The 22,649-nt window shown below is 37.5% G+C and overlaps 1 protein-coding gene across 1 annotated transcript; it reads right to left on the bottom strand.

Annotated features, from left to right (window-relative positions):
- Positions 1–18,389: 18,389 nt before the first annotated feature.
- nanos1 (nanos homolog 1) lies at positions 18,390–21,061 on the bottom strand. Its single transcript, XM_015005770.2, has one exon. The coding sequence runs from the start codon at positions 20,626–20,628 to the stop codon at positions 19,960–19,962; it is 669 nt and encodes a 222-aa protein (XP_014861256.1). The 5' UTR covers positions 20,629–21,061; the 3' UTR covers positions 18,390–19,959.
- Positions 21,062–22,649: the final 1,588 nt, after the last annotated feature.

Below are 22,649 nucleotides of genomic sequence, written 5' to 3'. Positions count from 1 at the left end.
TGGAGAAGGGACCAATTTACACAAAGTCAGTTATGATAGCTATCAGTTCTTTTCTGACAGACTTACCTCTAGTCAAAACAAGAGCTAGTTTTTTATTTACACAATTCTAGATTGTATTTACTTTGATGCAAGGCTTTTGCATGAAGGATTGGACAGTCATCCAATGAGAGTATTTGTTGGTTTAGGTTAGGTTCAAAATTACTAACATGTTTCTTCTGACTGGAAGTGATATTAATGTTTTGGAGTGGCCCAGTCAGAGTCCAGAGTTTCATACATAATCTATTACAAGGTTATTCTAATGTTTCAATAAATGTTAATTTTATGAGTCTTTTACTTACTGTGGCCTTCAGCATCCCTGATGAGAGATTAGATATAAACTAAATAAAACAATTTATTATGTCATACAGTCAAATATTTTATGTTTAATCTATCAACTTTCATGTTATGTATTTATTATTTTATTGCTGTTTAAGTTATTAATCTTGGCTTACTTTTACACGTTATAAGAATTTTGGTTCTTACAATTCTGGATAAAGTCTTCTGAGATAAGAAATCTGAGGTGGCTCCATCTATTCAAAGTCCCAACAGCAGACAGGACATGTCAGAAACATGGGAGGTTGGGGATCCTTGGCTTAGTGGAGCAGGACAGCGAGGAGGGGCTGACAGGTGACAGACAGGTTCATTGTGAAGCTACAGAAGATGGGCCTATCTGGACTTCCTGGAGGCCATTGGTCTGTCCAAGTCCTTGGGGCTTCATGCCATCGCTGGGGGCATCAAGCATCTGACACTTAAGCACATGGCCATGTTGATAGGTTGTCAATGCCAGAAGGCTGGAAACACTCAGGCATACTAAAGCAGCATGAACACAAACAAATGTACGTAGATGAATTAGCCTCACATATTTGGATGCACATCTAAATGCTAACTGCAGAGCAGAAACTGCAGAAAAGAGGGAAAAGCTTAGAGAGACAAAGGAATGCGAAGAGGAGATGGAGCGCATTCCCTCCAGCTTTGACAGGAGAAATAAATCATTGCAATTATGGGCTGGACCAAGTAAATGGGGACAGGTCAACCTTATCATTTCCAAGTTCAAGGTGTTTCCTGCTCATCTGAGCCAGCCAGGCGCTGATGCCAACAGACCATGGTTGATGACAGTGATCTAAATGTGCCATGGAAGCCTGTGAAGTGTTTGGCTCAAGCATGGGATCGTTCCCCCAACTGGGTAGGTTGGGGGAACGTCATGTTGACTCAATGTTGGCATAGAAGTTTTGTTGAAATATAGCAACAATTTGAGCTTATATGTTGTTGTTTTTTTTTTTGATGACTTTCTTCACTCATATTGTAATTTTTGTAATACAAAACAAATAAGTGACTTGAACACAATTCGACACAACTGGAACCTTTCCTCATCTTTGTAGCTGATTAAGCAGTGAGCATTAGCTGAAATATAAATAGACATGGCTCTACTCTAAAACCAATCAGCTCTTTTTGACTCCGTAGTGCCAGACTGTATGAATGTGAGCTCAGAAGAACACGGCTAACACGGAGCGCTGCGTTTATTTCTTTGTTTCTTCACCTCTTTTGGTCTTTCACCACCACCATCTGACTATTTTGCTTTTATTCCCTTTCATACTTGTGCTCCCCCCCTTTTTTCTCTCTTGTGGGTGGAAGTAGGGGAGCTCAAGACAGGGGGAAATTGGTGTAATGAATTTAGGGCACTCATGCTTGCTGAGGCGAGCCTCCCTTGGCTGCTTGTAGCCATTAATCTTCCGCACTCTGTCAGACCAAAATTTGCCCACAATAGGCAAAGGGGGAGCTCAAATTGACTACCAATTACGCGCTTGTGAATAAAGGAGATAGAGAAAGGAGGGAGAGCACAATATGGTTCAGCTGTAATGTTTATTTTAACCCTGTGAACTGCGCAGGAGCAGCAAGGTCTGCGGATTGAGTTGTTTGCTTGTGTGTGTGCGGGTGTGTGTGTGTGTGTGTGTGTGTGTGTGTGTGTGTGCGTGTGTAGGTGTGTGTGGGTGTGTGTGTGTGTGTGTGTGTGTGCGTGTGTGTGGGGGTGTGTGTGTGTGTGTGTGTGTGTGTGTGTGTGTGTGTGTAGGTGCGTGTGTGTGTGTGTGTGTGTGTGTGTGTGTGTGTGTGTGTAGGTGTGTGTGTGTGTGTGTGTGTGTGGGGGGGGGGGGGTGTGTAGGTGTGTGTGTGTGTGTGTGTGTGTGTGTGTGGGGGGGGGGGTGTGTGTGTAGGTGTGTGTGTGTGTGTGTGTGTGTGTGTGTGTGTGTGTGTGTGTGTGTGTGTGTGGGTGTGTGTGTGCGTGGTCAGGGGTGAACTGTAACTTTGACTACATCGTCAGCCATCTCAGGATGTGGAAGTTATTCACCTCCACTGAGTGTAATGCATATTTGATTGTTTCATTCCAGCCTCAAGCTGCTTTATAAACCTAATTTTGACTGGTGTTTTCAGTTAATTCATTATTTTGTTGCACATTGAAATTGATATCAACCACAATACCAATTACTCAAGCTTACACTACTGCAGTTACTTGCATAAAGGTGGGATCAGATTCTCAAACTTTTTTAAGCCACAAAATATTGACTCTATTTCACAATAAAGTTTTAAAGTTTCCACAGTGATAATGTAAAGCCTTCAAATAAAATACTCCAGATTTTATAAAATATATATTTCTCTCTGTTTTTAAAACTCTTCATCTTCATGGTCTTTAGGGTTATAAACATAGATTGTTGTAATATCGATGCTGCACCAGAAGGTGGTGATAATTTGAAGGTTTATGGCATAATAATTAAAGTGAAGGGGATTCTCACCCTGACGAAGGGAAGTATTCATAAGTTCTACATTTTTTAACAATAAATGTACCTGATTTGGGAATTTGTCACAACTGGTTTACTAGCTTATGATTTAAAATAATGGGTATTTTCCCCTTATTTTTGACTGGAAGGAATTTGGTTTTGTGACTACAATGAATTCAATTTCTCTGCATTGAAGTCACTAAATGTTATTCTGATTTGACCAGAGTTTATAATCTGTAATTAGGGTTGAGTGCCTCAAACAGGAATCACAGCCAGAATCAAATTAGCATTAGCAAATTATCTTAAATGTTAATAGCGTCATTTAAATGTTTGCCAACATATTTTGACAACTTTTGTCAAACAACTAAAACTGTCTGTGCCAGTGCAACAAAATTCAATGTAAATCTTTGTAGTTTATCAATGTTTTCTTTACTGCTGCATGTATCCAACATGTATGACATTGTATTCAGACATAAGTCTAATTTCAGTGGATGCTCAGAACATTTCAGAGCAGTGTGTGTTTGTTTAAACACCCTTAAAATAACATTAAACTCAGGTGCCAAAACCCTTTGATGTGTGATTCCCTTTTCAGCAAAATTCAAACATTAGCATGATTACTGCCCTCATGGTTGTGATTATATGAGCTCTTGTGGTTATTGTATTATAATACAATAACCACTTATTTTGGGTATACCCAAAAGAACATGACAAGAACTAATAAGTTCCTTAATTGTCTCTGAATTCATTCAAGCCTAAATTTGCTATTGGAGACACAGGCCTGCATACTTTGAAACCACGTTTTCAATAACACCGTTACATGAATTCTCCTCCCAACATGTGGCGGAAGGAAAAAAAAAACTTGACTGGACATTGGAAGATAGATCAGAAGTCTTAATGAAGTTTGACTTTCAGGATTAGTAAACTCAGTCCCAGCCTCCTTTGAAGATAGACTCAGTTTGCAATTCCAAGGAAAACTTTCACAGCTAAAACAATATATTTTAAAGTTGATTGCTCTCAGGTGAGAATTAGCACAGGACATGCTGCTGGTGTTAAACATGGCAGAACTGGAGCTCAGACCCCCCCAGACCTCTGACAAATAATTTTAGAGTGTTTAGTCCTGTACTGTAAATAAGTGTATTTTGTTTGCAGCTTGTTTGCAGCTGAGTGACTCAGTTTTTATACAGCACACAGAATTGCATAATAACAATTGTATTGCATTTATTTCTACATTTTTTTTTTTATTTAAATTTCTAACTGATAATCTAAGAAACTAACCTGAAGACTTACCCCCGACTGGATATGAACTGGTTTAATTACTTGAGTTTTTCTGCAGGGATCCATAAATGCAAGTAAACATCAGCGCGTCTTTACGGACACACAGCAGAGTGTGTCCCGGCCTGTCGGGGGGACCGGGGGGTGCAGATGGACGATGTTGTTCTGGTTGGGATGAAAGAGGTGTGAAGGAGGCGCAGCCAGCCAACTGCTCAGGGTCACGTAAGGGTTGTCCACTCCGCTTGAAAGACAGACGACTCAAAACATCATCAACAGAATCTCACGCGTGAGCAGCGTAGCACCCAACACAAACATTATTAACAAAACAAACACTCCTACTTCCAAGACAGAATGCCCCCTTCGTGTGAAAGCTGTAGTGTTTCCCGCTTTGTTTTTGGTTTCTGTTTGCACAGCAGACATCACAAGAGAAACACTCATCAGCCTTGCAGGATTATAAATCTAAAGCATAAGCAGTAGGATTTTAAATGTTGGAAACATACCTGCAGTTCAGAAAAAGAAAGCTTAGCAGAAAGCTGAATATTATTTCAAGAAGGCACATCTTGATAAACTTGAATAGCATCAAAAAGTTTAATTATTTCAGAAATTTTATAACAAAAAGTGAAAAGTAAGTTTGTTTTTGTATTTTTTTATGATTATGGCTGACAAAAAATGAAAACCTCAAATTCTCTCTCTCAGAAAATATCAGAATACTACAGAATATATTTAATGCAGTAAATCTATGCTGTGGTCATAAAGAGCATTGACTTTGAAGTTATACGGCAGATTGTTTTTACAAGAATGAGTGTTGTGTCCAAACCTTAATGAAAAGTTGAATGGAAGGAAAGAGTGTTATAGAAAAGCTCAAGCCTGAAGTAAATTTCATCCAAGAATTTAGGGGAGATTCAGAAACTAGTCAGTGGAACAAGGTCTTTAAGATTCATTGTTTTTATTTCACATGGAGATCTGTCCTTGTGCACAGGGTTCTGAGTGAAGTCAGGGATAATTTGGGGAGTCCTATTATCTGATGGGTTGGTTGGTTAATTATTTTCAGATAAAACATCCAACCATTCATTGTCTATGCTGCTTATCCTCGCAGGGCTGAGGAGGGGCTGGTGCCCACCTCCAGCTGTTATTGAGTGAGAGGTGGGCTACCCTTTCTACAGATTGCCAATCCATCACAGGTCAATATAAATTCACACAGGACAAAAAATAAATAAATAAATAAATAACTCACATACCTACTCTAAGGGAGAAATAAATGCCTTGAATCCACAGGGAGAACATGGAAACTGCACAGAGAAAGACTGCAGGCTGGAATCTGGACCTCAGATTTTCTAGCTACAAGATAACAGAGCTACTCACTGTCCCACTGCGGACCATCTAAATAAAACAGAAACAGGAAAATGTTCTGCATATACAGCACATCATGATTTATTGCATGTTATTAAAAATACAACATTTTTTTAATAATGTGAGACAGACAGGTGTTGTTTTGAGTGGCCCATTTGGACCATGAAAATTCCCCATCTTCCCTTTTTCTAATCTGGTCAAGCTGTGAACATTGCAAGACAGAGAAAGGATCTCAGAGTTCTGGTCAAAACCTCTCACACACATAATCTGTACTCAGAGAGAATACACATCCAGATGTTTATTATAAGGAACAGTTTTTTTTACTCTAATGCACAATGATTCTTTTTATAGATAAAATTTGCTTGACATAGCTATGTTTTCATTTATCAAAAAATGGGGCCAGTTTATATTTAGAATTACTTTCTGTAATAAGTTATTTCTTTCATCTTTTTAACATTTTAAAATCCTCTACAGTTACTGATGAGTGTGGTCTGTAGTTCATAGCTTCTCTGTGTCAACAAAAAAAAAATAATTTCATGACTGACACAAAGAAGGAAAGGGAAAGTATGTGGATCAGTAACTTTAGAGAAATGTTAAATAGTTTTAGATCAGATAAAAACTGTGAATAGTTTGGACATTGCTTGTCAAAACTTTATATTCATTCTAGCTGACTTTAAACCAGAATCTTCAAATCGTGTTTATCCATATGACCGTAAAGCCACATTGCTACCACAAGGCGGCAGTAGTAGCGGTGACTTTTACAGCAAGGCAGCACCTGGTTTAGTTGGACTACTGCTGCCACAAGGCGACAGCTGAGAAATACACTCACAGAGCTTTGAAGTTTTGGACCAGTTTCTACTTAATTCAACTAAATAATGTTTGTGGATGAAGGATGAAGATTACTGCAGCTTTTGAAACTTGTATTGATAAGTTTGTGTTTTGAATCAGCTTCAAAATGTTAAAACTCTCAGTATGACAATGGACAGCAAAACAGTGGAAGTGCAAGCTTTACTGCTCAATGATTTCACTGATGTTGCTTAAAGAGATGGCAGTTTTTATTTAGTTCAGGAGTTTTGAGACAATCAGCATCAAGCACACTTGCTGTTAAGCATGAGAGTAGCAGTATAATGATGGGGGCATTAGCCATAAATTAGACTGGTAAATCTTAAAAATAAAATGGATGAACAATGAGGACAATATCAAAATATTCACAAATTATCAGCTAGATTTTTGGAACTTGGACAAATGTTTGTAACTTCAGTGTAAAGAAAGTTAGCATACAGCTTTTTTAAATTACTTTATTAAAGTCCAGATATCAATCTATTCAAAAAGAGCTGGACAAGTTCATGACAGGAAACTGATACAGCTTCATAAGCAGTAATATGTTCATGTACAATTCAGCCAACAGCTTGCAGCTTTCTGAAGACACAATCAAGTTTAGGTCTGACACTTTTACATTGTTTAAAATTTCTACTTGATAAACATTTTTTTAAAAAAAGGTTTGTATGATCACACATTTTTGTTTTATGGAACAAAATTCCTATCAGCCTATCAGCTTTAAACCGACATAATCTAAAACTGACATTTATTTACTTGTCTCAACCTGAGTTTTAGCAGAGATGAGGAGCACAAGGTGTGTCTGTGGAGAAGGTCTCATTACTGAGCCGCTATGCCCTCTAGCACCGATAGAGAGAAGAAGACATCAATCTTTCGCTAATTCCTTCAAGTGTGAAAGGGTCCTTGTGGTGTCAGCCAAAGGGGAAAGATGGTTTTAGCCGGAGGTTGTGAACAAGTAGAGGATGAGGGAAGGAGAGAGGCCTTCTCACTAGTAAAACCTGTCCTTTTTGGTCCCCCATCACACCCCCTACTCTCAGTCTCAACCTTGTGGCTGACACCCCTGGACGACCGTCCAGATGGCAGCGGCATTAACCCAACAAAGGCGATCTAATTAGAGCTACAATAGAGAAAATAAAGGGGGGTGACAGTGTCCTGATGGACGGCACGCCACAGGAACAGCAAAGCAAGCCACTTGAGACCAATACCACACCTCCAACCCCCACCCTCACAGACACACACTTTCACTGAACATACACACACCCACACCCCCTGGCAGTAATATAGGGGGCTATGACTTTATTACCCCTCATTAACACAAATTAGGCCACTTGAGCCTCCCTGGATGGCAATGACAAATCGAATTAAGTGTTTGGAAACAAGTCAGTCTCCACCCATGGCCAGGCTGCCACCATATTGCTTAAACAATCAATGAAGGGTGTGTACATGTGGGTAAGAGAGAAGAAAACTGCTATTATTTGAGGTAGGTGGAGACTTGAGAAGCTGTGAATGGCTGAATTCCTTTGGAAAAAACATCAGTCCTTCTGCTTGAGATGAGTTAAGTGAAGCAAGTTAAAGGAGGAGTGAAACAGAGGAACAGATGGTTTGAAACCATTTACAGCACATAATTCAAGACATTCAGTCATTTATGAGTCGACTCATGTATAAGATTTAGAGAAAAAAAAATTATATATATATATATATATATTTTTTTTTTTTTTTTTTTTTTTTTTTACCAGAAACATGGTCTGAGTAGACTGGCTTGTTTCATTAAACTTCATTAAACAAAGATGCATATCAAATAAAAATCTCCAAAATGTTTTCTCAGAGATATGTGCTTACACACCCAGCATCATGTGACAAAGTATGTCATTCACCAACCCGGTCATGTGGACGGATTTGTACCGTTGAGTTTATGTTGAAAACCTGATATATTTAGTATCAGAAATTAGATAAATATTGGATTATAGGTCAGATTGACAAAAAAAGTTCAGCAGCTCATCAATATTGATAGTGGTAAATGCAACATTTTCCTCCAAACTGGAGAAGTACTGATTTTACTGAAAGTGTTTTGGTAAGGATAAACCAAATTAATTTAATAAATTACATATTAAATTTTAAGACTTTTTGCTCAGATGTTTACTAAAAGAGTAGGTGCTTTACATACACATAATTAATAAAATAGCAAGAGTATTGATAAAAAACTTAGCTTTAATAAACATGTGATAATTAGTCAGGTTTATATATTTGTCTATAAGCCTTATGATTCCTTACAATTATGGAATAAACAATAACCACAGATGTCTCTGAAAAGAATATGCTGACACCTTGTGGTACACACTGACATTACAGTTTTAATTATTTGCTTACAAAATCAGTATAATCAAGGATGCAAGTAGTTAAAGTATAGTAAGAAGCCATGAAAAGTGAAATATACACGACTTTGAAAGTTTTCTTTTGTATTTTGCTCTTTTTTCCTCTCTCTTCTACCATTTCTCTCCCCTGTTGTGCTTCAGTATCAGAAGCTGAACAAGGCACAGTGTTCTATTTTATCTGTGTAATATTTTCTATAATTAATATATTTGCTTTAATATTTTAGGACTTTTTTTTTATGGCTATGATTTTACTAAGACTTTACCAAGTGTCCACTGTTCCTGGTTTTGTTGCCCTTTTCAGTCATTTTGTGTACTTTAATGTTTGCTCATGTTTTTTTCTCTTTGTTTCGCATCTCCATGTAGCAGTATAAAATATTCTTTCACCATGGCTAGAATTTCCTGATACAGCAGGAGTCAAATCTAACAAATAAATAGATTTAGCTTTTTTTAATGAATAAATAAAGAGAAAAGTTCCTAGAAGGATGAGAAAAGGACAAACTACAGATTTTACAAGCGTCTTCATTATTTGGTCCTGGCCAGACAGCATTATATGTTTGTGCTAAAATGGTACAGAAATGGTACTACTGTTTCATTTGATTAATGTTAGTCCCATGTAAATAACAGTAGATATGATTTTATATTATTATTTAGTTTAGCAGTATTAGAGCCCAATTGGATCCAGCTTTTCACGTAAAATAAAAATAATAGTACATATAGTATCAGTGTTATGATGGATCACAATGGTTTAAAATATCATTACAAAGTTAATCTTGTTTTGCTGTGCAGTGATGCTGACAAATTTATGACAATAATTAATCTTATTAAAATGAAACTGGTGGTGATATTAGTGTTAGTTCAGTGTTAGCTCAGCCGTTTCATCCCTTCACATAATTTTCATTGCCTTCATGGAACAAGTGAAGCCACATACAAAACAAAATAAAATAAAAGTTAGCTAGATGTTGTTGTTGTTCTTTTAACAGATGTAGAAAATGAACTAAATCAGATAAGTAACTACATAAGCTGCTTTTTTCAGCTAACCTGATAAAAGGAAATCAGCTTTCTGTAGAAATCCAGGCAACTTAAATTATTTTCATAAATGTCCACAATCAGGATACAATCTATAAAATGTAGCTGAAAGAGGAATAAGTGGCATAATCCATTTTAAGTGACTGTCAGATTTTAGAGTTTTTTTTTGTTTCAAATCACCCACTAGATGGAGCTAGAGATTTAAAACATGAGCACTGTTTGCACCATAACAAAATGACTTACTTGCCCTGTGATGGATGAAAACCTGTGCAGGCTGTAGACCGCTTGTCACGCAGTGACAGCTAGATGAAGGCAAGGAATGGATGGATGGATGGATGGATGGATGGATGGATGGATGGATGGATGGATGGATGGATGGATGGATGGATGGATGGATGGATGGATGGATGGATGGATGGATGGATGGATGGATGGATGGATGGATGGATGGATGGATGGATGGATGGATGGAAATGTGTTAATATTTGTTTTGTAAATACACAAATAATATGATGTCAACTATCAGGTCATACAAGCATGTCATCCACCATTTTCCCACTATGAAACAACCAGGCTGTTAAACTGGCATAAAATTCATGCTGAAATCCATGGATTTCCATGTAGATTTCTTATCAGAATAGAAAAAAAGATTAATCAACTGTATTGTGTTTCGCTAACACTCTAAAAGAAATAACTTATTTGTTAAAAAATCATACTGATATAAAACTTTGTATTACGTAACATTGTTAAGGTAGGAAATCAAAATATTACCATTAAGGCTCAGGGTAAACTTTAACACTTCTAATCAGCTAAACTCGCTCACTCATATCATTGCATGTCATTGCAATATGTATATATTAACTATATTAAATCAAATGTACAAAAGACTGATATATATTTTGGAAAAACCTTTGACAGTCCTCCATTGTGCGGCACAGAGCCGTCACATTGTTTTACATGTTTCTAAGTCTGAAGTACAACATGTCCAGATGTATTCAGTTGCTTTATAGCAAATCCAGCTTGTATGTTATCGTCATAATATTGACTCAAACACCATATTCGGCTAACATCTGTTTCCAGTAAGCCAAAGCATTTATTTTCCTCCCAATTGCAATGTCCCTTCCAGCCTTCGGGCTGTGCTGTTGCACCACTCTATTTCTTAACGTTTGCTGGAGTTGCAGGGGTCTTGTTTGTCTGTATGTAGACTAGAGGACTGTGTCCACCTGGAAGTGGTACAAAAGCACAGTTGTGCAGGAAGCGTCTGCAATTTCCTCCCTCTTGCGTCACAAACGCATTACTGTGCCTCTAACCCAAACCACAACCACATGGGAGCCAGTGCAGCGCTGGAATTTTCCCACTCACAAAAAAACACGTTAAGAGTTCAGACACTTTTGGCTGACTTCGAGGTTGGGCTGAGCTCTTTCTGTGATCCCATCGATGAATGAGCCACTTCTTAGCAGCACCTGTCCTGTGTTAGGAACCAATAAAACAGCTTGTGTCCAAGTTTGACCTCCCATCTTCTATTTTGATCTCCATCTTGGATCACTTCTTGTTCATATTTGGGTTGCTTCATCCTTTATTACTTTCCTCCATGTTTTAGATCCACTCTTTTTGCCTCAGGAAACTAACAAATGTTTTCCTGATCCCTAATGTAACAGTCAAAAATGCTTGCTAAAGTCAAGAGACAAACAGAAAACAAAGAAAATACACAGACAACATTTTTTTAACCTTTTCTTCTCTTGGGAAATAACTCATGGATTTAAAACAGCTTCTTACCACATTGTTTTTAGGTACCATGACAGTTATATAGTGCTAACATAATGCATTGGCTGTACTCTTCTTTGTAGCACTGGAAAATATCAGGTTGTGAAAATACACAGTCAGCAGCCATTACTGCAGCACAGGGCTGAGTGTACATTTTGCTCCCTTTCTATTGTTTACCTCTACTTACAGAGCAGTTTATCTTGCAAATCCTCCCTAAAACCTGTTGAAGCCTTCTTTTGTTTCAGTTTTACAATATCAAATGAAAGCTAAAGCCCTTATGCCCTCTGGCAGTTTTAGTTCAATGCATTATTTAATAACATAGAAAGAAAACAGATCAGTTTCACAATTTAAGCAATGATCAATGAAGCAAATCTGTTTTATTTTGGTCACAAGATAAGAAAACAGCCTCCAGCCCTTCTTAATGAACATTTTGTCTGTAGGAATTAAGTAGATTGTAATGAAGTCAAATGGTTGTGAGTTAAAGGAACAACATTTTTTTCACAAGCTTTATTACAAAGTATGAGCTAAACTAGGGTTCATTACCTCAAGTTTGTTGGAGTGGATTTAAATTAATTCGAGTCGAAGTAAAGAAACTACTCAAACAGTCCTAGAGAGCAAAGGATTCATGAGCTGCCTCACTGATATGTGCTTTCTTGAATTTTTGCTAATTAGTCCTCAGGTTAAAGAAAGAAAACTGTTTATTCCTGAATAGAATAAAGTTCATGCAATATCTTGTTTTTATGAACATGGGTAGGGTATGTAAATTCACTCCTTCAATGTTGAAGGAAGGGAGTTCCATGTTCTTATTCCTCTAAAAATAACTTTTGTGAGGGTAGGAAATCTCTAACATAGCTGGAATTAAGACTTTTCATGTGTTCATGTTGATTTTTCCTACTGAGTTAAAAATCTGACTCATAAATTCAAATAATACTCATCAAAAAAAAAGAACCTTAACGTAACATTTTCCAGTTTCATATGACCAAACCAAAACGAAACTGAAAAAAGCTAGAGGTTTTTCAGACCTAACATCTGCTAAATGAATTGGAAAAAATAGCTAAAAAGGGAATTATCCAGTAATACATTGACAAAACAAACAGATCTGCAAACCGTTGCAGTATTTTTATCCATTTACAATTGAAACAGTAACTTTGACTTTTGAAAACCAGACCAAGAAACACAACCTTGTTGTTTTTGCAACAGGGACGTTACTAGGAACCAAGGGTTTACATAATAACCTGACATAAAACAACCCAGGAGCTTATATATGCTGCATCACTCTGATTTCCTTATGTGCTGACATTGTGTGTTGCTAGATTAAAAGTTATTGCAACTCATCTTGGCCATTTCTAACTGTCAGCCGGTTAATGGTTAACCAGTGCAAAGCTTCATCTACTGTAGCTTCACACTGTTAACTTTTGGACGACTGCACACATACACAAAAAGCTTCCCTGTGCAGAGGGTGAGCTCAACAGAGCCTGATGCCTCAGTGAACCATGTCTTAGATCTAAACAGAACCAAATTGCAGGGAGACGTAACAATTCAGACAGACAAGTATGATGCTGATGGCTTCTCAGTTCTATTCAAAAATACTGTATTACTCCCATATTAATGCAGTATTTTAATTTGTATTGAAATATAAATTATCCATGTTTCTTTAAAGAGTCATTGTACTGTTGGCTTTGGGCAGAAAGGATCTCCAGTTGGAGTTTGCGTAACAGTGGGTCTGATGAAGCCTCTGACTGTAGATAGTGAGACTATTATAGTGTGTTTATAACAGTCTCATCATGAAGATGCTCAGCAATGTTCTTTATTTTATGAAGAATCCTTCTTTGAATAATAATTTCCAGACTCTCAAAAGACTCTCTTGCTCTGTTCTTGAATTTACAAAGTATTTCTGTACTTAAATTAAATATTTTAAAGTTCCTCAAGACGGCATTTGTTGTAAATTAGATGTAGATAAATCTATTTTAAATTAAATATGATATATTATGTCTCCATTAAAGATCTCATTAAATATCAAATTTTCTTATTGCAGACATATCAACAGTCTTTTTCAGTTTGACTTTAAATTCATGCTTGCAGTTAAACATGTTTAGATAGTTTGTAGGAAACAACTATGCAAAAAAAGCAACTAGTCAAAACAAATTAATTTTTCCAATTATTTGGAGAAAACATTACACATAAAAAAAATCATCATTGTTCAACAGTTTTCCAATATCTAATCTGCACAACATGTTATTGCAGAAGGAGACTGGTACACTTTCAATATACTGTTATTAGAATTAATAAATGTGCTGCAATGTTGTTGTTGTATTGTGCACACCTGAGATAAATGACCGAACCGAGGTTTAACTCGTACGGTTTACACAGGTCAGATTTTAAAACAGAAGGCATCCATCTCTATGTGTCTCTAAATAAAATGTGCTCCTCGCCTCTTTTTTTAAAAATTGGGACTGATATGTGGCACCAAATTACCCCCCGGGCCATAATAAAAGCTAAAGATGGTATCCTTTTTTTTTTTCCTCGCTCAGAAAGAATGACTTTCATGCTTGGCTGCCGTCCAATTTTATCTCCAGGAGTTGCTAGGCGACAGGAACGTCCTTATTGTGAGTGTATTCTGGGAAATGTTGGGGCCAACAAGTGAATTCTCTGTAACTTATCACCTGCCTGCAACGCTGTGATAACGTGCTTCGATGAACTGAGAGAATGTAATGTAACTGGACCATCTGATAAAGCTGTTTGATCAGCAAATACTTTCAGCTATTTAAATTAATAATGTGTATTCTCAGAGTCACATTAACTTCAAACAATGAATTCTTTAGAAATTTCAGTTTCTCTTAATCAACTGTTAGAAATATCCAGTTTTCTTTCATGTTGCTAAATTTGCACGTTTGGCTCATAAATCAGCTCTTTCATGAGCTAATCTTTTATGTTTTCAAACATTGCATATTTCTCATATAAAATCTGCGCTTCAGGTGAAAGGCAGCACATTTCATCACTATTACAGTTTTACTTGCTCATGACTTCTGCTGGACTAATGATTCAGCAGAGCAATAACTTTTCATGGAGACGTTTTGACCAAACTCATGCTACAGATGGTCATTCAATTTTACTGAGCAAAAAGCTAATTTGCAAACAAGAATGGCAAAAACTTTAATCACACCCAAAAGCCTTGCAGTTGTAACTGTAGCAAACTGTATTTCTTTTTTACTTCCCAGGTATCTAATTAGAATTAAACCCACCATCTCTCCCTGCCCCCATTTCATGACTATGTACTGCTTGTGCTAATAAATCCAAATACAACAGAGGGAAACTGTTGTGATTTTTAGTTGTTACTTGAAGAAATGTAAAAACATCAAGGGTTATTAATATGTTAATATAATATTGCTTCAGACCTGTGAAGTCTGGTTTTTAAACCTGAACCTGGTCACCTGGTCACCTGATATTGAATATGTGAAAAAAAACAATGTGTGGGATCATGAATTATATATTTTTGTCTTTTTTTTTTACTTTCAAGTGCAGTAATTTATTCCATTGTCAGCTTTAATATACATTAATTGCTCTATTATGGTTCTCACTGCATAAATATTAAACAAGGTTATGTAACATTACTGCTAAGGATGGCAGCATCTAAGAAATTGAGAAAGTAAAAAGAAATATTATTGTAAAAATCTGTTTCAAGGTAGAAAACCAGAGGAAGCAGCTGCTAACATGCCGGTTTTGTTTGTATTGGAACAATAGGAAAAACCATAAAAACACAAAAACATTCTCTGCTGTCTTCTGTCTTTGTCTTATCTTTTATGAGACTGAATAAGTGAAATGATTCTACAGCATGGTCAGCTGAAGGCAGATGGTTAAATATTAAGGACTGAAACATTTTGAAGGAAACACAAACTGGAAAATACCTGCTGTGCTCTCTGACCTAATGTTGAAATCATTTAACGTTCTTCTGCTGTGCAAACCTCACACCGGTCTGAGGGTTATTTCAACTGACAGTACATCTGCACAAGTGAAACAGCCACCAAGAAATGAGATGATCATGCTGTGCAGGGAACTTAATAACCTGTCCAGCTCGTTTAAATAGCTCGGGGTTTTGATTTCACATAAATCCTTTGTGAAATTTCAATTACAGCATCAAAGCAGTAATCTGCCCTCAGAGGGACACAGTTGTTATTGCAGAGTCCAAGAGACGGTCAGTGCAGCACTGTGGACAGAGAGTTCATCACCACTGCAGTCGTCATAATGAATCCTTCCACACCAGTGACTGCAGATATGGATAACAATCAGAAAAATAAATTTGAAATAACAGTATAGGTATTATGTTTGCTTAATGTAATCCCCTTTACCACCACATGAGACGTTGCTTTGTCAAGATGTCAATGCCAGATTATTTTTTCTTATTTTTCCCAATTTAAAATCTGCACCAAATGACCACCAAATCTCTTGGTTGACGGCTACACATGATACCCCATTTACCTCTCACTATGAAGTGACTTTGTGCTCAGCTGTGGTTCAATTTTATGGCAGGGAGTTGCTAGGCGACAGGAGCATCCTTTTTGGATGTGCATTCATTGAAAGGGTGATACCTATGAATGAATCCTGCAGCTTTGCTGCTTATTATAAGCCTTTCAACCTGTTGTGATGTGGGTCAACAAAAGAGAATAATGTTAATCAAACCACTGTGGGATTGAATTGAATCATTTCAGGTTTTGCTTTGTCCTGCATAGAGACTCAGACACAATAAGGCTAAATGCTTCTACCCAAAGTAGAAACACAAAGTGAATGTGGACTATTAGATTTGATAACAATTATTTTATGGAAAAGGTCAGACAAATTTAGTTAAAAATTAATTTAGACTGAAATTAAGCAAAGACAATGTAACTGTTTACAACAGCACTGGGCAAAAGTTTTAGCCAAATTAATTTTTTAAAAAAAGCTGGAAGCTAAAACATTTTAAAAAATGGAAATGTTGATTTTTTTTATGCTAATCAGTCAGTAACATCTGGTGAATGTATAAAAAAAGGATCATATAAGCTTTGTTTAACTAATCATGCCCCTTTAAAAGCATTAATTGCTTTTGGTACATGGTTTCTAATAAAGTTTGACCCATAGGTTGCACTAAATATCTTGGAAAACTAACCACAGAACCATGATTGTTCGTAATCCCAGACAAATTGAAGATGTTGAGATCAGTTTTTAATGACATTGACTTGTGGTTGTTCTTCTGCTGCAGCTTACATTTGGGCTCAATCAAATACCAGCTTGAGGCATATTGCCTGATGAGAAGCGTCTCCTTGTATTTCTCAGCTTTTAGATCATGATCAGTTCAAATCTCCACCTCTATTGGCAGAAAAACAGAACCAAAGACCCTCTGCTATTTTTCACTGTCGTCTGCAGACACTCATTGTATCACTAGTTGGTGAAAAGACAGCCTTCTGCAAAAATTGAATGTTTACATTTTATACTCAGTCAAGCACACTGGGTTTTGTTAATAACAATAATTTAATTTAATGTGCAGTCAATGGATTATTTCTGCACACCATTAGGTATTTTTTTATTATCAAATCCCTTGAAAAGTATAACAATGAGCTTATCAAAAATGGCTGTCATGCTTTCTAAAGAGAAAGTTTACATTTCTACCCTGCAGTGTTGCACTTTATTCCAGAAACATTACATGTAGCCAACACAATGATAAACACACTGACTTAATGAGTCCAATAAATCAAATGGGCAGAAATGACTAAATACTGCAGCTGAGCATTAACTAAATCTTGACTAAGTGCCAGAGGGGATCCAGTTGCCTCGGTCTTAGTGACAGACACTGTGGGTCAACACCTGACTGATCATTCTGTCCTTTAATGAAACCTCCAGCTTATTCATTTTGTAATTAAACACCCAGTTATAGTTGAAATCAAATTTTCTGCTGTTTTACATCTTTATTGCTTTCTCTGTCAAACTATGGAGAAGGATTGGTTTAGAACACACATTGTATGCATCATAACAACCAGCTGGCGAAGACATATTATAGGATCATGAAAGATACATATCTCATAAATGGTGCAGCTAACTGGATTATACAGACCTATCTGCAGAGCGACTAATGGAAGTGGAGGCGTAGTGGGAATACGACCTGTTTGCTGACTGTGTTTGCCTGAAATGCTAGCCTGCAAGGCTTTTTCTCCACTGTTCTCACAGAGACAAATCCCTGTTGCACTTAGTAGTCATCCATTTTTAATGCCATGGCCTCAGCTGGAGAGATGCATGAAGGCAGAAGAAAGGGGTGGGGGGGTCTAATATATGCAAACTAGAATCAGAAGCAATTATAAGGATTGAGTTGGAGAGACTGGAGACAGTAAGGCTATTCATAAACTAATCATAGCATTTCTTCATTCATTATTTACCTAATTTATGGAACATTTGTAGTGATTCAAGCTGCGGCTGTAAGTCACAAGCACTCACAGCTGCACTCCTTTAGTACAGCTCTGAGTTTTTCACAGAAAACAAGAAGCGTCAGCAAAGCTTCCTGCCTGCTTTTGAGCCCTGTAATGTGTCTGCAGCAGCCATTCCACAGATGGCAGGCGGGGAAGGCCAGGAGGGCCAGCTATTCAATCCACTTCAGCGCAAACATGATCTTTCTGAACCAGAGACACAAGCCAAGACATTCCTGCGTGGGCCGACCTCCCGAAACAACAGCGAACAACTGTGGCACTGTGTTTGTCTTCTCAGGGAAAATCTTTGAGATGTCAGGGCAGCAGATCTGCTAGAGTTGGATCAAAGGTTAGAGTATTACTGTTATGAGTGTAGAACATGTCGAACATTAATGTAATATTCACATTACTTCCAAGGCATGTCGCCTGGTTGAGTTGTTCAGCTTTCAGTGAAACAGTAATCTGAGACTTGTTTAGAGACATGCTGGTATACTTCTCTGTTATTAAGTAAACCACAGAACGCAGCCATGTAGCTCAAATATTTGATATGTTTTTATTTCTCTAGTGAATTCATGTTATTCTGCACAGCAGCATACAGTAAAATATGGTAAAATATAAATAACAAAGTTCAACAGTGTTTCTTTTTCTCTTAATCATTTAATCAAAAACCTCTGTTAAAAGTGGCAATTGTTGTCAGCATTTTTTTCACTCGTTTGCACCCTCAATGTATCACTTGACAGCTAATCTTTCAAAAGTATGGGCATATTCATTATTTACAGACAATCACCTTTTGGTGAAGTAATGCTTATCATAGCTTTTTGGAAACTCACTTCCATTGTGTTAAATGCAACAAAATGAAAATACAATTATGTTATACAAAGATCAAAAATACTATCAAAAACCCTTAATATAAATGGCAGCACTATATCAATAAACTGCTATTGATTTTTCTTTCTTTTTTTTTTTTTTTTACATGTAAGTACAAAATCCCGTTGAGGTAGCGCCCTCTGAAGTCACTTGTCATGTTAAAATACTGAATAAACATCATTTTATTGACTGTACAGCAAACCTTTTGTTTTCTCTCATTAATGCAGTTGTTTTCCTTTGGTAAACAAAACTTTCAGAAATGTGCAGTCCCACAAGTGACACTTTGAATTGTACATTCAGGACATTTTTGCATCTTTTTTTGGGATTCTTCAGAAAAGAAAAAAAAAATGGATCATTGTTTACTGACATTCATTTGCTATGTTTTCTGGGTAATAAGGACTCACACTGTTGTATATCAGAGTAGACCTGGCCAGGAGACGCTCAGCTGAACAAATTGTCAAGGGAAACAAAAATTAAAAAAAAAGAAGTAAAATTACAACATAGGACTTACAAATAAACAAAATAAAATCCAGTGTGTCACTTTTATTTGGGAATGTAAACATAAAAATGTGGAATAGTTTCAAATCTGCTCAGGTATGAGATATAATAGGTTTCTTATCAGTTGTTTGTTCCCCAGAGAGCATGGAGCTAAAACAGAAGCCACATTGTCTGTTTTTAGTTCCTTCCTCCCAGAATGAGCATCAACTTTTAGAGCAAGTTGGAAAACATGTGGTGGAGTTTTTTTCAGGCAGGCCGAGGGGTTCAAAGACTTCCTCCTTCACTCAGCCCCACACATACACATTACCAACACTTTTTTAATGGCAAACATAACTTTGGTTTCTCTAAGACATGAAAGAAGATTGCAGCAAGCTTTTAGCTCACCATACAAAAATACTTGGGAGAAATTGGTTATGACATTCATCCCCCTTACCAAATGTCAGTGTATTTTCTTAAGTGACCAAAATACTATTAAAAATGTTGGATTATTGATACATGTGTTTTTGTATGCACACACTCAAATGACTAAACTAGAGAAAAGAGTAAATCTGATGTATAAAGCAGAAAATGATTCTATGTGGATAAAAGAACTATAAAAATAGAAGCAATCTCATAGATGGAACAAAGAAAAAAGACAGTATGCTTATGAGACAGGAATAAAGGCTAAAACCGAAATCAAAACAGACATCTGGAAATTGTTCAGTGCAATTCAATTTACTTTATAGATTCGTCTATTTAAAATATTTTCATCCTCTTACCGCCCACAGCCCTCCCCCCCTTTAATGGGCGCTGGGATGGCTGGTCTTTTGACAGTGGACAGTATTTTATCGTGTGGGCATTGTCCCCGTTGGCGCTGCAGAGCGGGCAGGTGTAAGCCCTCAGAATCGGACACACAACTCGGCCGTCTGGAGTTTTCAGGACGTGAGAGCCGAACACCTCCTCCGGCGCTCCGTTATTCCGGCAGAACACGCAGATTTTGGGCTCCTGCTTGCCCCTGGTTGTGGGTTTGCGCATCTTCCGCTCCACACCAAAGAGATCGAACCCCGCAAAGCTTCCACCGAAGCCCATCTCCCGCTCCGGCAGCTGGCTTTGGAACGGGCTGAGGATGGAGAAGCGCTCCTTCAGGTCCAGGATGGAGGGTGGCGGGGGGCTCCCGGACGGACAGCAGCAGTCCAGGTGCCCGCTCTCTCCGGTGCCGCCCGCGATTACGCACGGGCACGCCGGGGAATCGTCCAAACCCAGCGTCGCTTTCAGGGACTCGGTGATAGAGTTCGGATTCTGGGGCATGTTGAGCTTATTATTCTTCGTAACCAATGTCGTGAGTCCAAGATAGTCGTTCCAGAAATTGAAAGTGTAATCATAGGGGTTGCGCGCATTCAAATAGTTGTGATTGAGAAAATCCATGGTCACTTGTGGTTGCTTGCTTGCCGTCAAAAGATGAAACAGCCAGTGTAATCCGTTGGGTCAGAGTAGCCAGAGTTCACCCCCAGGAATACTTCATACACAGCGAAGTGATCTCCAATGTTCCTGTTTTGTTTGAGCGTCCTGCAAACTGGCTTTCTGGTTATATGGACCAGGAGGGCGGGGCGCTCTTCCACCAAACCCAAGTTTCTGATCAGAGGGGGGAAAGCTGCTCCTTTTCTTCAAAGCCACATTTAGACAGATTTGTTTTCCTGCAGGCAGCCTCTACTGCGACATCAATCAGCTCTTTGACGTCCAGAAAGTCGGTTACTTTTAGAGGGAAAATGGTTTTAATGTTTAATGATTTAAAAAATGTGCAGAAAATGAGTTTGCTTTGAAAGCCATTATGTAGTTAATCACAGAGTTTCGAAATGACACCAAAATGTTCCCTTTTTGCAACAAAAATTGTAAAGTTCCACATGATCTCTCACTCAATGTTAGTTATTGCAAGTAAATATTATCAAGACACATCTTACCTCATTGTGTGCCAAGAGTGAATACACTATTTTCTCACAGAAGCCATCTTTTAGAACAAAAAGTAACACATGGATCAAATCTTTATACCTCAAAATTCCTTCATGCCAAATCTTTGCAGTTTCTAATCTTCACAACTTGACAAATAGCTTTGAGACTCACTAAATTAAGACTAAATTAATTAACACATGCAATTAAGTCTTTGATAACTGCTGTATGTTAGTGAACACATATAGAAATAAAATTACATTAAGGTTTCAGTCATTACATGAAGATGAATTTTTCAACAGGGGGCAGCATCATGCAGCTGCGGGTCAGTTCATATGAACCAAAAGACCCCTGACTAACTACTGTGTTCATGTCAAACTCTGTTGAGAGGATGACATTTCCAAGAAAACTAGAGGAAGCAACTATAAAGGCCACTGCGTGGAAGATAAAAGTCACTGATTTTGTCCCACGATGACCAGATGTTAGCAACATGGTCCCACTGTGGCAGCTCTGGTCACTTTGACAGTGAAAAATGACACAAAATGAAGTGGCACACATTTCTCCAATGCTACTGGATTTCAGTCTCTAATCAAATGGGAATCTGAATATTTAATATTTATGAGTTTGTGGCTGTTGTAAACACTGTTTACCACCGTGAACTCTAGAGATCTTCATGGATAAATGGCTACAAGAAAGGAATTGTTATAAGAAATGTTTTGGAGGTCTTGTTAGCTACCAGCCATGTTTTGGTCAGATGAGACCAAAACTTAGCTTTGTAATCTATGTGCAGAATGTGGCAGAAAACAAATTCGGACCTAACCCCCCGGACACATCTTCAGGGGACCAGGCATAACGCTGGAGGTAGTTGAAGTTAAATACAGACCAATCCTGCAGAAGCACCAAAAAACCTTATGTGAAGATGAAAAAGACTTGAGATCAGGGAGGAGGTTCACTGAAACCTACACGTACATGCAGACCTATACCAGAATGAGCTTGATTAAAATGTTTCCATGTTTAAGAAATCCCAATCCAAAATCAAAACAAAATTAAGTTGAAGATCTGCAACAAGATTTTAAAAAATTTCACACAGGCTCTCTGCTCAGTCTGACTCTGTTTAGTTAGTTTGCAAAGGAGAAATTTCAGTCTTTACATGTACAAAGCTGGTCAACACATTCCTGAAAAACCCTGCAGCTGTAAAATATGGTTGTACCTATAGACTCAGGAGGGCTGGACACAAGGCACTGTGTTGTTCTCGTTTCAGCTGAAAACATAAAAACATTACTTTCTTGGTTTAAATCACTGATTTCATGTAGTGTAACAAGTGCAATGCCTTTGCCAAAAGGGAGCTAATTTGTCTTAAGAAAATTTAACTTCATGTTTTAAAAATCTGCCAGGACAATTCAACTACAACTTCACTGTGAAATTAGAAATGAATGCACAACAAACAAATAAACACATTTGGACAGATAAGCATACTTTCCACCTTACATTTTCACAAAAGC

The sequence above is a fragment of the Poecilia mexicana genome, unplaced genomic scaffold (genome assembly GCF_051168715.1).
Source record: "Poecilia mexicana isolate PSO_F unplaced genomic scaffold, ASM5116871v1 scaffold_10, whole genome shotgun sequence".
Taxonomy (NCBI): domain Eukaryota; kingdom Metazoa; phylum Chordata; class Actinopteri; order Cyprinodontiformes; family Poeciliidae; genus Poecilia; species Poecilia mexicana.
This window is presented reverse-complemented; position numbering and strand designations above follow the sequence as displayed.